At 41.5% G+C, this 14,635-nt stretch overlaps 1 protein-coding gene across 5 annotated transcripts in view; it reads right to left on the bottom strand.

The window, feature by feature from the left end:
• The window catches only part of LOC119174681 (intersectin-1), a 97,109-nt gene that overhangs the window by 44,118 nt on the left and 38,356 nt on the right, over positions 1–14,635 (bottom strand). For 4 of the 5 annotated variants that reach the window (XM_075895260.1, XM_075895261.1, XM_037425706.2 and 1 more), the window contains exons 22-26: positions 13,308–13,400; positions 7,869–7,916; positions 3,081–3,227; positions 1,661–1,787; positions 535–717 (exon numbers count right to left, since the gene is read on the bottom strand). In XM_075895260.1, coding sequence (XP_075751375.1) covers positions 535–717; positions 1,661–1,787; positions 3,081–3,227; positions 7,869–7,916; positions 13,308–13,400 — 598 coding nt within the window. The remainder of the gene's footprint in view (positions 1–534; positions 718–1,660; positions 1,788–3,080; positions 3,228–7,868; positions 7,917–13,307; positions 13,401–14,635) is intronic. The other variant, XM_075895262.1, reaches the window with a different exon arrangement.

Here is a 14,635-nt window from a genome sequence, read left to right as displayed (position 1 = left end):
AGACTCACAGCTCAAGGTATCATGCAATATCTGCCCTTTGCAGGTATTGCGTGTTACCTTGACCTGTTGTCTATAGAAACCAAACACGTGCCCATGTACTGACAGTTTGGCTGTGCGTTTTGAATGTCAACACATTAAGCATGCCACTATGCACCACGTTATTCCACCAAGATGCTCCTGCAATAATTTGGGCTTTCGGCTAAGACAATCGGGAGTGCAGCGTCATGTCCACAAACCAAGTCCAGCTGGTGATTACCAGTGATGGGCACGTCACCAGCACAAAACTTAAGAGTGCGTTATCCGAAGGTTGTAGGTTGGGACCCTTACCTGCAGCTAGTTGATTTTTTATCAACTTTAATTCCTTCATGTCATAACCACTACACTACAATTAAAACACACAAGCCGTGTCCCTTATAACTTTTATAGCTTCAGTGTTTGTTGGATTCATCACTAGAAACTAGTCACTTCAAAATGCCGGTCACAGCTCTTTCAAAAAACTAAGAGCAAAGGTCAGTATGAGAAGTGCCAACTCACATTTGTCGACCGGCCTGTCAAGGGGTTCGACGTAGTTGGCCGGGAACAGGCCCACTCGACCCGCCAGCTCCCCTTTCCACCAGGAGGAGTCTTCCTTGCTCAGCACAACCAGGACATCGCCTTTCTGGAAGGACAACTCGTCCTCCTGCTGCCCGATGAACGGAAACAAGGCACGCACTTGTTCTGCAACAGGAGAGAAGACACCGGCCAAGTGTCGGCAAGTTTTTCATACTTCTTCATGTAGTAATTGTAGTGAGCATGATTAATACCCGTGTGGGTCGACCCTCTTCTGGCAACTCTTTGTGTGCAGGCTTTAACACAATACGAGACCCCACACGCATTTGATGGTTACTTACAATGCAGATTGTCGGTTGGCACTGGTGGTACTTTCTAAATTTCACATGGCTCTATCTCAGTAGTACTTCAGTAATGACAAAAATGAAGACAGAAGGGTGGACTGAATGTTAGAAGTTGGCATTACCTATTCTTATATCTATTATGTTCATTAAATTAACTACAGTTATCATTGACAAACAGTATTAGAAGTGCAGAGAAGGTTAGTTGGTACTAATCCCTAAATTTTTGCTTATTTATGCAAAAGAAATCATTTAGGAAAATATACCAAGATGGGCTACATCCTCCTTACTAAATACTTGCCTCATTATGTATGACAGCATAATGCACAAATGCTTTCTCCAGTATTATTATTGCTTCATCAGTCAGCAGTAAACAGGAATCTTGTCATTGGACATGTCAGTGACATCACAAAATTTGCTTTAAGTTTGCTCTGACTTGCCTGTGTTGCTCTACAACAATGAGTGTGCATTGGCTCAGTGTAGAAGAGCCAAGTAGATCACATCACAGCTGATCAGGTGGAAATACTGGTGGGCGAGATGCAATGACAACAGTCTGGGCATTATCATCTTTCGTTTGAGTATACCTGCAGCTTTTGGACCTAGATGCTTGGCATCTACGAGTGATAAAAGTTCTGGTCTACAAGAACTCAGCTGTTTCAACATAACGTTTGCTCAGCTTCATTTTTTTGGTTTAGCACTAACTAATGTAAACGGGTTGTTTTTTTTTTTTCAGTTTTAAACTGAGAATGACAGTAGAAAAGAGTACTAACCTCCACGAGTGCTGGAGCCAAATGCTGCAGGAACAGGAGAGTTCCGGCTGCTGTTCGCGCCACTTCCACCTAGAACTTTCACGTAAGTAGCAGGGAACCACCCAGTTTGCCGCTTCTTCCCTTTAACCTATACATAAAAAAAAAAAACGCAGAGAAAAGATGTTTTCAGAGATACGGCCACTGCTTATACACACCTGCCACAGCACATAGCGACATCGTACAAGAATTACAGCCATACTGAGAGATGTTCACATGACAACTCTGAGCCAGATGCTTTAATTTTTTTGTAACTTTATATTTTATACAATGTACTACGAAAAGTGCAGATATGAAAACTGCAACATTATATATACTGACAATAAATATCACATGCCAAAAGAATACCACGTACGACAATAAGCAGCAAAATTCAAAGCTGCAAATATGTTCTGCACATCAGACAATGCTTCCTGTGAATAGGAACAACGCAGTGGTCCGCACTGCTACCAGCTACCGATTGATATGTGGGGTTTAACGTCCCAAAACTACCATATGATTATGAGAGACGCCGTAGTGGAGGGCTCCGGAAATTTCGACCACCTGGGGTTCTTTAACGTGCACCCAAATCTGAGTACACAGGCCTACAACATTTCCGCCTCCATCGGAAATGCAGCCGCCGTGCTACCAGCTACCGGAAGCTAACAAAGAAAGAGACAATGCAGCAATCAAATATATTCTTTGGAAAGTCTTGTTCAATGTTCAACGATGTTCAATGTTCCAAAACTACAACATGTTTACGAGAGTAGCCCTGCGCTGGTGGAGGGCTCCGGAAGTTTTGACCACCTGGCGTTCTTTAGTGTGTGCCTAAATCCAAGTACACACGCTTGAAGCATTTTAGCCACCGAAAACGTGGCCGCGACGTCTGGGATTCAATCCCGCGACCTGAGAGACAGCGGCCGAGCGCCATAACCACCAGGCCATCGCGGCAGGTTAAGTCAGCATATGAATATCCCATGCGAGGACAGCCCAAGGCTAAACTAGTCTTTCTGCCTGAAAAGATATTTTTAATAATAAAAGGAAATAATTGTTACACTATTTCATGCCAAGCACATAATCCTTGCAGAATCCTGTGCAAGCATTTTTCTCTGCTCAAGGGGACCCTACTTGCAAACATAAAACAAAAAGAGACAGAGAGAGGGAAAAATTAAATTTCAATTCTAAGGTTTTACGTACCGAAACCCCTCAATACGATTATGAGGCATGTTGAAACGACGGACTTCAGTATAACTGACCACCTAAAAATTTTTAAGGTGGTTCTAAATTTCACCTCCACTAAAATCAGCTACGACAGCCAACAGTTGAAGTGTACATACGTTGCCCATCATGGAAGAAAGGAGGAAAAGATAGAGAAGGAGACCTCTTAAAAGTAATATTTGCTCACCTGCAGTTCCCCTTCCCACCAGCCACTGTCAGTCTTCTTCCGCACTTGAATGAGCTGGCCTTTCTCCAACGTCAGCTGCTCCGGCCCAGTTGCCTTGTAAGGGGCTATGACAGACACGATTTCTGGCTTCTTGATCATTTTGGAGTTCTGGTGGTTCGGAAAAAATAAAATAAGAATGATAAGCTACTCTTGCCAGTGCAGTTCAAGGACTTCAGAAACAAAAGAGGCGTGTTAATCTCATGCCAGAGTACTGACGCAAGTTTGCTCAATTATTAAGCTTTACCTCGCCCCATGCCATTTTTACCAGTAGATTGAAAAAGCCATGCGAGTCCTACTCGTCCATGCCACAGATACTTTGTTTCCTGAAAGTCAGCTCTCGTAGTGCATTTCTGTATCGGTAATAAGCTCATTTTTCAATGTCTTAAATAAGTATGGCCATCGTTTTTAGATTGTGCACAAGTCCAACACTCCTACTGAGAAAAGAACCATTTTTCCCGGATAACCCCAAAGAACACTACTTATTTGAAGTGATATAAGAGCATGTCTACCTAATATCACAAAATAAAATATGCAGGCATTTCATACAATAATAATATATGCAAGAGTTTGATGAAAAGAGAAAATAAAGTACAGAAGTTTTGTTCGTACATTTATTGATAGTGCATCTTGAGAGTAATGGCACTGAAGACCCATGGGTATGTGAAACGCAGATTCGCTATTGATGCCACGAGAACTCCAAGAATATAACTTTCACTTGTCAGCTCTTACGCCCGTCAGCGACATTAGCCACTTCCAGGGGACTGCGCACAACCAGTCACGATATCACATAAAGGATGTTATCAGATAAGGACCGCAGGTCAGACTTGGCTACCTGCCTTCATCTCCAACCAAGGCTGACATTCAATATTAGATCACACGATTCAACAGACGCCCACTTGGCTACCTTATCACTCCTGCAACTCACTCGGAGCAAGAATCTTGGCAGCGGTGTGCCAGTGGATGTCCCAAAGGTAAGCGCTACGTAGTACACGGTACAGCTAGGATCACAGAAACACTGAAGCAAAACACTAAATCAGCCTTAACTGAAATTATTTGAGAACTTCACTGCTGTCAAACTTATAGTCCCATTCATTTTAAGTGGAGATAACGAGGGTCATGTTTTGTATGTTTTATGTGCAAGTGAAAGTGAGCGAGGGATGCTGACAATCTTGGCTCAAGCAAAGAGGCAGCGTGCTGGCCATCTACTGTTGTGCAAAGATGCATGCAGGGTCCCCAGAGGAAAGCTGTGTGGCACCGGCAGGAATCCCATATTTTGATCCGCAACATAGAAACCATCGTGAGAGCCAACTATACGCATAGTACTGTAGTTTCCTACAATATTTACCGGAGAAAACTATAGCACTGTAATTGTTCAACTATTACGAGAATGATGGTCTATGCGAATTCACCTCAAACACATTTATGGCTTTGTTCATTGCTCTGTCTTGATGTTCATTTCGGATAAAAGAACGAAACACTGGGAACTTCACGGCAGGGTTTGAATTGGTGAGCCTAAAAAGGTGGAGGTTTAGGTAAGTTAAAACTGCTGAATGTTTCCTGAACTCTGTTTGGCCACGGAGCGGCTCCAGGTCACACGGAGCGAAATGGAGGTGAGAGAACAAAGCTTAGACAAGCCCGTGTACAGTTGAACCCTTTTATAAGAGACACTGATGTAGGAGACAAATGGGTATAAGATGCGCCAATGTGCCTGCATAAAAATTGGGGTTGAATAGGAAATTAGAACATGGCACCCCGATATAATAGACACCTCGTGTAAGAATTGATTGATTCATATGTGGGATTTAACGTCCTAAAACTACCATATGATTATGAGAGACGCCGTAGTGAAGGGCTCCAGAAATTTCGACCACCTGGAGTTCTTTATCGTGCACCCAAATTTGAGCACACGGGCCTACAGCATTTCCGCCTCCATCAGAAATACAGCCGCTGCAGCCGCGACCTGCAGGTTAGCAGCCACCAGACCACCGAGCCGGGGCGACACCGTGTAAGGGACAAGAATTGTTCACAGGTGCGTGTCACCTAAAAAGGGGTTCAACTGTAATATCCATCATTCCCTTACTGGTTAAAGCACTATGCATTGCAACTCCCATAGACACTAGCATCAGATATCCCTCTATAGTATATTACTATTAGAAAAAACCATACCTTTAGCGACTGAACATGGTCATGTGCGCCCTATCTTGACAACGATTAACAGACTGCTCATACCTTTGTACATGCAGTGTTCTCATAGCTCAGTTTGCGTTGAAGCGATAAACAACGCAAAGGTTGCTTCGCTTGCTGCAGCGGCTGTGCCCTCCGTAAGCCGGCATTCTGTCTGGTTACGACAGGTCCATTGCTAAAGGAGTCAGCTGCCAGCCTCAGTTCGTATAACATTATAATTTGTTGCCGTCGCATTTACTACTTTGCCCTTGCAGCAATACTAAGACTGCAAGCAGCATTTTGTTCACTCTTGTTATGCCATGCAACAACATGCAACAATGATCAGTTCAATTCTAGTGACAATAAAAATGAAAACTTGTGACATCGTTGGGCTGGTGCAGGGTAGAATGTTCATAATGAGCCACTGGCCATGTGGCAACACTTACCTACATTTCTCACTTACCAATACATTGTTCTTCATAAATGAGACCTTTAACATTTAAAAAGAATGAATGTGCCACTTTAGACTAACTCAATACTTGCTTTCAATGTGCCATTAAACATTTAAAAGCAGCAGCAATAGTACTGCTTACACAAGATAGAAGAGCACACAATTTGTAGCCTCGCATAACAATGAAAAAAATTCAGTTTCTCTTACAGTGCTATTTAAAGAGCTACATTGAGGCAAATAAACTGTACTACAGCATACTGAAAAAACGAAGCAGTGCCAATATAACTTTCGTAGACACGACAGCTCGGATTGAGCTAGGAAATATCTGAGCAAAAGGCTTCACAAGGCACTAATCAATGCTCCCAATGACTGCAACGAACCTCCAATGCCAGTGTGAACGAGAGAGGTACGTAACAGCTGCTCACTGTTACAAGGTAAGTCAGCACTTCCAAAACTTCGTTCCTTCGACACCCACCTAAAATAAGATGTATGGCAATGCATACCTGCACCGTTTATTTCGTATCTTTTTTTTTTAATTTCTGAGTAGTAGTAGTAGTAGTACTACCTTTATTATTAAGAGCATGATTAGTACTGCTTAGTACTCAATTTAAAAGAACAATTAATTCTCTGCCATCCACGAGGTTCTGGGTTGAATTTCTGCACAGGGTCAATACATTTCAAAGGGAGTGATATTTAAGAATGCATACATGCATATATAATTATGCAATTGTTAAGAGGCCCCTCACTGTTAATAACAGCATGGAGCACTCCACATCAACACATTCCATAGCTCCAGCTCTGCTTATGGTGCATTCAGACGACGGACCAAATCCGGATGTGGGGGGACGGACGGCGCGTCACGTGACCTCACATCAGCGATTCCCCTCGTCCGCGACTCGTCCGCGCGGCTCGCGGACGGATGAACCCAACCTGTTTCTCACATCGGGATTCTGGCGGGAGAAAGCCGATACTTCAGCGGAATAGCTCGGGGTTTCTGGCAACCAGTACACTTTTCGTCTGCTCGCGGCACGTCCTCCATGGCTCGCGGATAGCTGCATGACTGGTCGGCATCATCTACGCTTGAGCATGGTTTACTTAGCTTCCGGGGGCTTTGTTCTCAGGTGATTAAATACGCAGAAATCACTTTTAGTGGTTCGGGAAATGTCACCGCCGTCGTTTTATGCGCGAGATTCTTAGACGTCATGAGGGTGAAATATTCTAACTTCTGCAACCGGCGACGTGCCACTTCTAAAAAAGAAAAGGATGGGAGACGCGTTCAGAAGTTCTACAGGTGGGTAACAATGTAGTTGAAAGAACATTCTGCCAGCAACTCCCTTTTCTCTTGAAAGAATAACACTCCTCGTTCATTTGTCACAACGCGACAGACATCGCAGTCAAGCGTCGCTTCTTGCGGGCATCCATGTTGAATACTCTCAAACCGGTCTGCTTTCAGCGTGCGCAGGTGAGCGCCGAACCTGCTGTCGAGGGTAATCCGGCTGTTTTCTCCTAGGACGCCGTCCGTCGTGTGAATGCGCCTACAGGCGGATCATCCGCGGATTACCCATCCGCGTCCACGACAAATCCGGATTCGGTCCGTCGTCTGAATGCACCATTAGGGACGTTAAGTTACCCAAATAGACAATGAAAACCACAATCGAAGAGTAAATGATGTGGTATGTCACAATGGGAAAGAAATTATTGAAATATCGCCCCAACAGTACTTGTAAAACTGCTGCAAAGACTAATTTGTCAACAAAGAGTCTGAAAACACATGCAGAAGTCTGGATGCCAGAAATGATATTTTGCGATCTAGTACTTAGTTTCGCTGGTGAATGTATCCTGCAGCTAAAATCAACAGCATCCTCTACTGTTGTTGTTCATATTCTTGCAAGCTGTCTCTGCAGCTCTTCAATGGAGAGCAATGCAAATCTGGTGGGTGGTTTGCCCCCTGATGTGATGCAAAAGAAGTACATCTGGAAGTTTGCATCCCCCTTTACACCCTCTCTCTCACACTCCCACTTTGTCTACTCCAGTCTCCTTGCCGTAAGAAACGTTCACAACGAACAAGCAATAGGAAAGCTCCAAGGTAAGTGACGCAAGAACAGCAGATGATGCGAGAAAGACTTCACATTTACCTTCACCTTGCCGTCACTCTGTGGAGTTTCTGGTCTTGCTGGCTGTACCTGTAAAGCGAATAGCAAGTTGTGAGCTTCCATAGGAGGCAACTATGCACAGGAGATAGAAAACTCACATATGCATCCCGTGAAAGGCCACAGCGAAATCAGTTATGGAACTGTGAAGGCTGTGAAGTGTAGCCGAATGAACATAACACAGCTTTTAATCTGAGGAAAAAGTTCCACGAAATACAGGTCTGTTTTAGAACTGCGCTGGCCCCACCTTGGGTTTAAAAATCGACCATGACGAGAAGGAATTTCAAGTGAATAATTTTGAGTTCAGAAAACAGGAACGTGAAGGGACAAAGCAGGTGTGTGCTGGGCCGTAACGTAATAGAGAAAGAGCAGAATTTCAGCTTGTTTGGTAGGGCTGATATTTTACCATGCTCTTCAAACCTTTGGAGAATACAATTTCACAACAACAAACAGCGTCAGGAGCACCAGCTGAACAGCCAAGTGCTGCTCTGGCTACAAATATTGTGGACAAATGAGACATAGACAGGTAAGTATAAACTAAAATGTGCTGTCTGAGTAACAACACAAGGTTAACCTTCTGACAGTTGTGTACATAAATCTTTAAAGCTAGCAGAAAGATAGCCATAATGGCAGAAAGATGGCCTGTTTTGAAGACCGCTTGTTTTTGAGTACATTTTAGAATGGGTGAAGTGTTTTTTTAGGAATGTTTCACGATCATATGAAATTTAGCAGGTGCTAGTAGAATTTATTATTTTCCTAAAACAAGGTATTGCAAAAAAAAAAAAAAGTGTGCCAGAGTCCTATTTATTGCATTATAGACAAACATAACTGAACTTAATTGGCACTGCCTACTATTAATATAAAATTTTCCATAATATAAACTATTCTTCGGAACTGCATCTGACACCTATGCTATTAAGGAAATGCCCATTTAGAAATGTCTCATATCCTAATCATATAATGTTAACTTCTCAGCAAATTTTTAGCACATTCCCTAAAATTTCTTGCAAATTCCAGTAGACTTGACGTAATTTGCCAGAGTATGTTGAATAAAAAATTTGAATACAGTCAAAAGTTCTTGCATAAAGCCTCTGCATGGAATGCTACCATATAAATGATGCTGGAAACCGACCATTATTGGTATTGAAACATGAGCTACAGCGGTGCTTCTCAGATTGTGACTCAAGAGACCGTGTTCATGAATGCCTCGCCCATTGTTTTCACCCAGACTGCGCTTGTAGCTGTGTAAACCATGGTAAATGAAAAATGCGTGTACAGTCGCGGCCACGTCTGTGTAGAGCACACAAGCCGCTGCTTTTCGCTCTGCTGGGTGAAACCTTGAGGTAGTAGCGGGCTCTGACCAGGTCAGCCGGACAACTGGGCCACACATGCTCCTAATACACCACTTCAGAGTCCGAAACTGCATGAAGGTTTCGTGCCGCAGAGCAAAAACAGGCTGCTCACGTGCTCCACGCAGACGTGGCCGCGGCTGTACCAAGTAAACTGCATGTGAAAGCTTGCAGACTACGTCTGCACACAGCAAGTCAACTTATCTGCGATGGAAGCCTGCTTTGAAGTTTTATTCTGTATTCTGGATCAGTACCTTTATGGTAAATATCCCTTTCAGCAGATACGACATGGTTAACCCAACAGGTTAGATTAATACAAAGGAAGTTACTTTTATTAATAGTTATGCATAATTCTTATTGGTTTGAGTGAAGAAATGACAGTGCCACCCAACCACAGTCGGTTACACTGTACTGTTTTTAACAATACTATACAGTTTAACCCCTTTATAAGAAGCATACTCCTGGCAGCAATTGTTGTCTTTTATATGAGATGGCTCTTACAAGCAGGGTACCTCATATGCCTTTTCTCATCAACCCGTATTTTACTGTAGGCACACTGGTGTCTCTTATAACCATTTGTCTCTTATATCAGTCTCTTGTAAAGTGATTCAACCGGATTAGGAAGAGTGTAGTGTCAGGAAGAGTGTAGTGTCGAGCTTGTGTATTGAAGGGACACCCCAACACCTTTCAAGCATGGTCAGAAAACGCTGCAGATTGGTAGTCGGTCCTGAAGAATATGCAAGTGAAACATTATAGTTCAGAATGCAAACAGAAACTTATAATTTTCAAAGTCAGCTAGAAATTGCCCTCTCTTCTCTCAACAAATGATGCCACATGTGTATAAAAAGATGACTGTTTTGTACTCAAAGATTCATAACACATCCGATCAACTTCTGTTAAATGAGGCATTTCAAAAAGTAGCCTCCTGGTTCGAGCAATGGCAAATGGCCATTAACTTTGATAAAACTGTATTTATGCAAACTACTCACAAGGTAAGTCCTTTGCTTTTCGCATACAATGCTAACAATACTTTTTTTTTTTTGTCGGAAGTCCCTAATTATAAGTACTTGAGCTTTACATATCAAATGATCGCTGCTGCAACAAACACATAACCCACATAACAAATAGAACTTCCAAACAGTTTTTTTTTATGTCGTGCTCTTGAGCTATTCACACTTTCTGTCTGCTTTTTAGCGTTCAAATCATTGTTTCTGCCAACATTAGATTACGTCGCTATTATCTGGGAACCTTTCACTAAGACTGACATTAACAAATTAGAAAAAGTGTAAAAAAGAACAGTGTGTTTTACATATACTTTTTCAAGGACTTCTGTTACGGAGCTATTAAACAGAGCTGAACTTTCACCCTTATTAAGGTATCGTGAATCAAGGCTCAAGTTTTGTATCAATAAATTAACAGCCAATATAAAGTAAACATAGCCGATACTTTTTTTCTTTTTCTTCTGGCTATTTTACCAGGCAGAGACATGACTTCAACATAACTCCCTTTCCAACACGCAATAGTTGCTTTAATAAGCACTATTCATTCTTTCCTCGCACCATAGTTGAGTGGAATAAACTAATATGATTGTTTTAGCACTCTCATTGGCATTGTTTTCACGGGAATCACAAAGTGCTCTGGCCAAGTGAATTGTATTATATATTGTATACATGTAATCTTTTTTTTTTTTTCTCTTTTTTCTTATTGTATAGTCTTGCCCGTGGAAGCTCGTATCTGCCCTACACACACTGTACAGCCTGAATATTTACAAACCCATGTTCTTGCCATTTCGCTCATGACTAACTTCATGTACCGCCCTGCTTAAATCACCGAATAGTAATTGCGGTACTTGTAAATAAAATAAACCTAAATAGCACAGCCATTGGCTACAGAATTACCGCTGCCCCCACGTGCCTATATGCACACCTGCAATCGTACTGAAAGCAAGCAGGTGTGAAGAAAAAAGAAAACAAATTGCCCAAGGCTATGGCATGCACTAACGAACAGTTTCAGTTTCTTACTTTCTTTTTATCACCCTCGTTTCACCTTTCAGATTACTCGCTTGTATGAAAAGAGAGAGAAAAAGCTTGAAGCGTATGACGAATTCCTGTAACTCAGCTCATACTTGTAGAATCTTAGCACCTGTGATAGTAGATTCGTGAAGCAACGAAGTCCTGTAATGTTCAATGATCTCTTCTAAACATAGTGCATGGCCCCTTTAAGTTGTTTGGCTATTGGCAACTAAGAAAATTTTAACTCTGGCATGTGAACCAGCACCTACAGTGTTTATGAGAATGCGAGTGTTCAAACTTCAATATTCCAAATAAAGTTGGTATTCCCACACAAACTGCCCGATTTTGATGTTTCTCTTAGACATCTAACATCACTTTGGAAGTCTTCACATAGAATTCTTCAGTTTTCAAGGCTGAAATTTGATATGCAAAAGCATTCAGCACATACCTACTGCATAAAATATAACATGTAAAGGTGAATGACAAACAACAGTAAAAACAAATTCGACACAACAGGTTCGTACAGCGTACAACCTTATTTGAATCTGCCTCTCGACTGAGTACCCATGGAACATCAAAATGCAGCAACTTTATTGGGCATCAGACATGCAAAACATGCAACATTACTAAAGCAAACATCTCCAGCCATTTTGGCCATACAAATGTCAAGCTAAATGCCACATGACGACAACCACTGACAACCTAATTTAGGGGCATTAGTTCTAACACACACGGTGTATTAGATACACCGTCAGAGCTCTCACGTTAAACAAAGGATGTACAACTTGGAATTGTATCCAAGCAGCACTGCAGAATAGTAGTATTAGCATTAGTGAAACCAAAAAGGAAAAGCAATGTTACAACAACCATTGTAAAAAAAAACAGCAACAAAGGTAACACTGGCAGAAACAATCTGCAGACTGAAATATCGAAGTGCTAACATAACACAGCATATTACGTAGCAGCTTCCAACCAAGATGTGTTCTTTAAGGACATGCAAGAAAAAATACACATGCCATACAAGAAGAATTAAAGCACTGCCAAAACCCTGAACCTTTGTTATAACACGTAAACAGGGGTAAAATAGCCTGCTATGCATAAATGGAAACACATAGAAAAGAGAAAAGTGCCCCAAAGCTACCAAAAAGAAGTTTTCCATGAAGTTGTTAAAAGATTAGAGAAGAAGGTTTGACAGATATGAAAGGGAATGCCAGATCTGCGCTAAATGCTTAAAGGCTCCTGCTTTTCGCACAGACTGAAAAGGCACCACTAAAGGTGCGCATAAGCAAAGAAAAAAAAACGAAAAAAAAAAAACTGTAGACTTCAGCGACAGACCCTTCTTGTATATGTAAAGCCGGCCTATGTGTAAGGCAATCTACCAGCACCAATTGAATGGATTACACATTGAAGGCATGTACTTAGGCACACACTTCCAAGCATTTTATGCGCAGGAATATGTTGATGCAGCTTTTTTTCTAGAGCCAAGTGCTATAACCTGATGTTAGCATGCACAGTTCACATCATGTGCACAACTTCATAACCAGTTCTGCCAATAGATTGGCAAGTCTAGAAAATAGCTGAATAACATGTGTAAATTAAGTAACTATAACATCAATAAACGTTTGCTTCAATGTCTTCCTGGTGTTCCCTTTCATATCCGACTGAAAAATGTACGTAAAGATCCACTTTTTCAAGGCAACACCTAGCACCTAACAGATCTATGATGTATTGAAATCATTTCTATACATTCATGGGAAGGCAGTCGCTCATATAATATGCTAATCATATGCATATGCATAGAACACTGGTCAATAGGTCTCAGACTTTTGTGTAATGGAAAGACAGTAATCAGTAATACATTATTGACTGTGTTTTACCTTAAAAGTGGATCGTACTATACATTAGACAAATTCGACCAACTCGCACAACATACGTCCCATCAAGAGCAGAAGGGTTAAGTGCTGCTTCAGCAAGCCGCAGTTGCGTGCAATGCAACAGCTGCACAGTGGAAGCGGGAGGAGCAGAGCCAAGCAGCCATGGGCTCAAAAGGCCAAAAGATCTACCTCCGCTCCAGCGAAGCCCAACTCTTCGTTGGTCGGCAATGTGGAAGTTGTGTTCATAGGAATTTCACCAGCAGCAGACGCTGCCTTCTCCTCCTTCAACGGAAAGGACAACAACAAAAACAACGTTGGCCCATGCCAGACGGGGTCACATACCTCATGGGTGGGACAAGTTGTCGCGCTAAACACTTTGGGATTAGAAATTCCGTGCATAGACTAACCTCTCTTCAGTACAGCAATAAATTCCCCACTGGTTGACTTATTAGAAATAACTTCACACTGTCATATATATTTTTTATAGGTCTGAAACGTTGGGAGAAGAAAAAACTGGAAATTTGCAACCTGCCATACTAATCTAATGTGCAGCATCAAAACGTTACTGATCAGCATGGCACAAACAAATAGTGCGCAGTTGCACGAAGTGATGTATGGAACAAGTTGTTCTGGCAGCTAAGGTAGTGTTAATTCCAATTTGTTGATAAGGCTGTTTTTAGACACTATGATTAAGAGGGCACAAATTTTTCTTTGATCTTCTGACAGATTTTGATGGAACAAGTATTTGCATATTTGAGCATTGATTTCAAATAGCGTGCAGTTATTTTTCTTGTGTAACGTACAGTTTTTTTAATACAGTACATTTCATGTGCCTTTTGGAAAGCAAGATTATTTGTGAACTTGAGAGAATTAAGCAGCAAATCATCATTTCCCAATAATATGGAGTCGGAACTGTGTGCACTGAAACAAAGATAGATGTTCAAAGCACATTTGAACAAAAGTTATGGGATGCCGAACATTCACAAGCGACACCCTAGCTTGAAATTGATCCACTCATGGCAGTTGGACATACCAGGCACACAACTTTTGTACAAACAAATTTAGAAGATCTTTTTTTAATGCACTGCACAGAGTTATGATTCAAGATTATACAGATATGCTAATTTACACAGCTCTTTCAGTTAAAAAAAAATCTCGCTCCCAAAAAGACTTGTTAAATATTTTTGCATTTAAAAAACTGCCCACTATATTACAAGAAAGAACTACATATTTGAAACCAACACAAAAATATAAACAACCTTGCCAAGTTTTATGAAAATCAATCAAGAAATGAAAAAATCTCATGAGCCGTGTCCCCTTAATTATCTGCTAGTTAGTAAAGTGTATGTTTATGGCAAAAGATTAATTACAAACTGCAATTCATCATGTTAACCCTTGAAATCTAGCATTACAGTTTACATTACTACGAATTGTAATGTGCTATGCACTGCCCCTACAACTAGCCGAGTTGATAAGATAAATGCCTGAAGCTTGTGGTAAGCCAGATTCTATCCTTA

Source organism: Rhipicephalus microplus, chromosome 5 (genome assembly GCF_043290135.1).
Source record: "Rhipicephalus microplus isolate Deutch F79 chromosome 5, USDA_Rmic, whole genome shotgun sequence".
Lineage (NCBI taxonomy): Eukaryota > Metazoa > Arthropoda > Arachnida > Ixodida > Ixodidae > Rhipicephalus > Rhipicephalus microplus.
The sequence above is the reverse complement of the archived record's forward strand: the minus strand, read 5'-3'. Positions and strand labels throughout refer to the sequence as shown.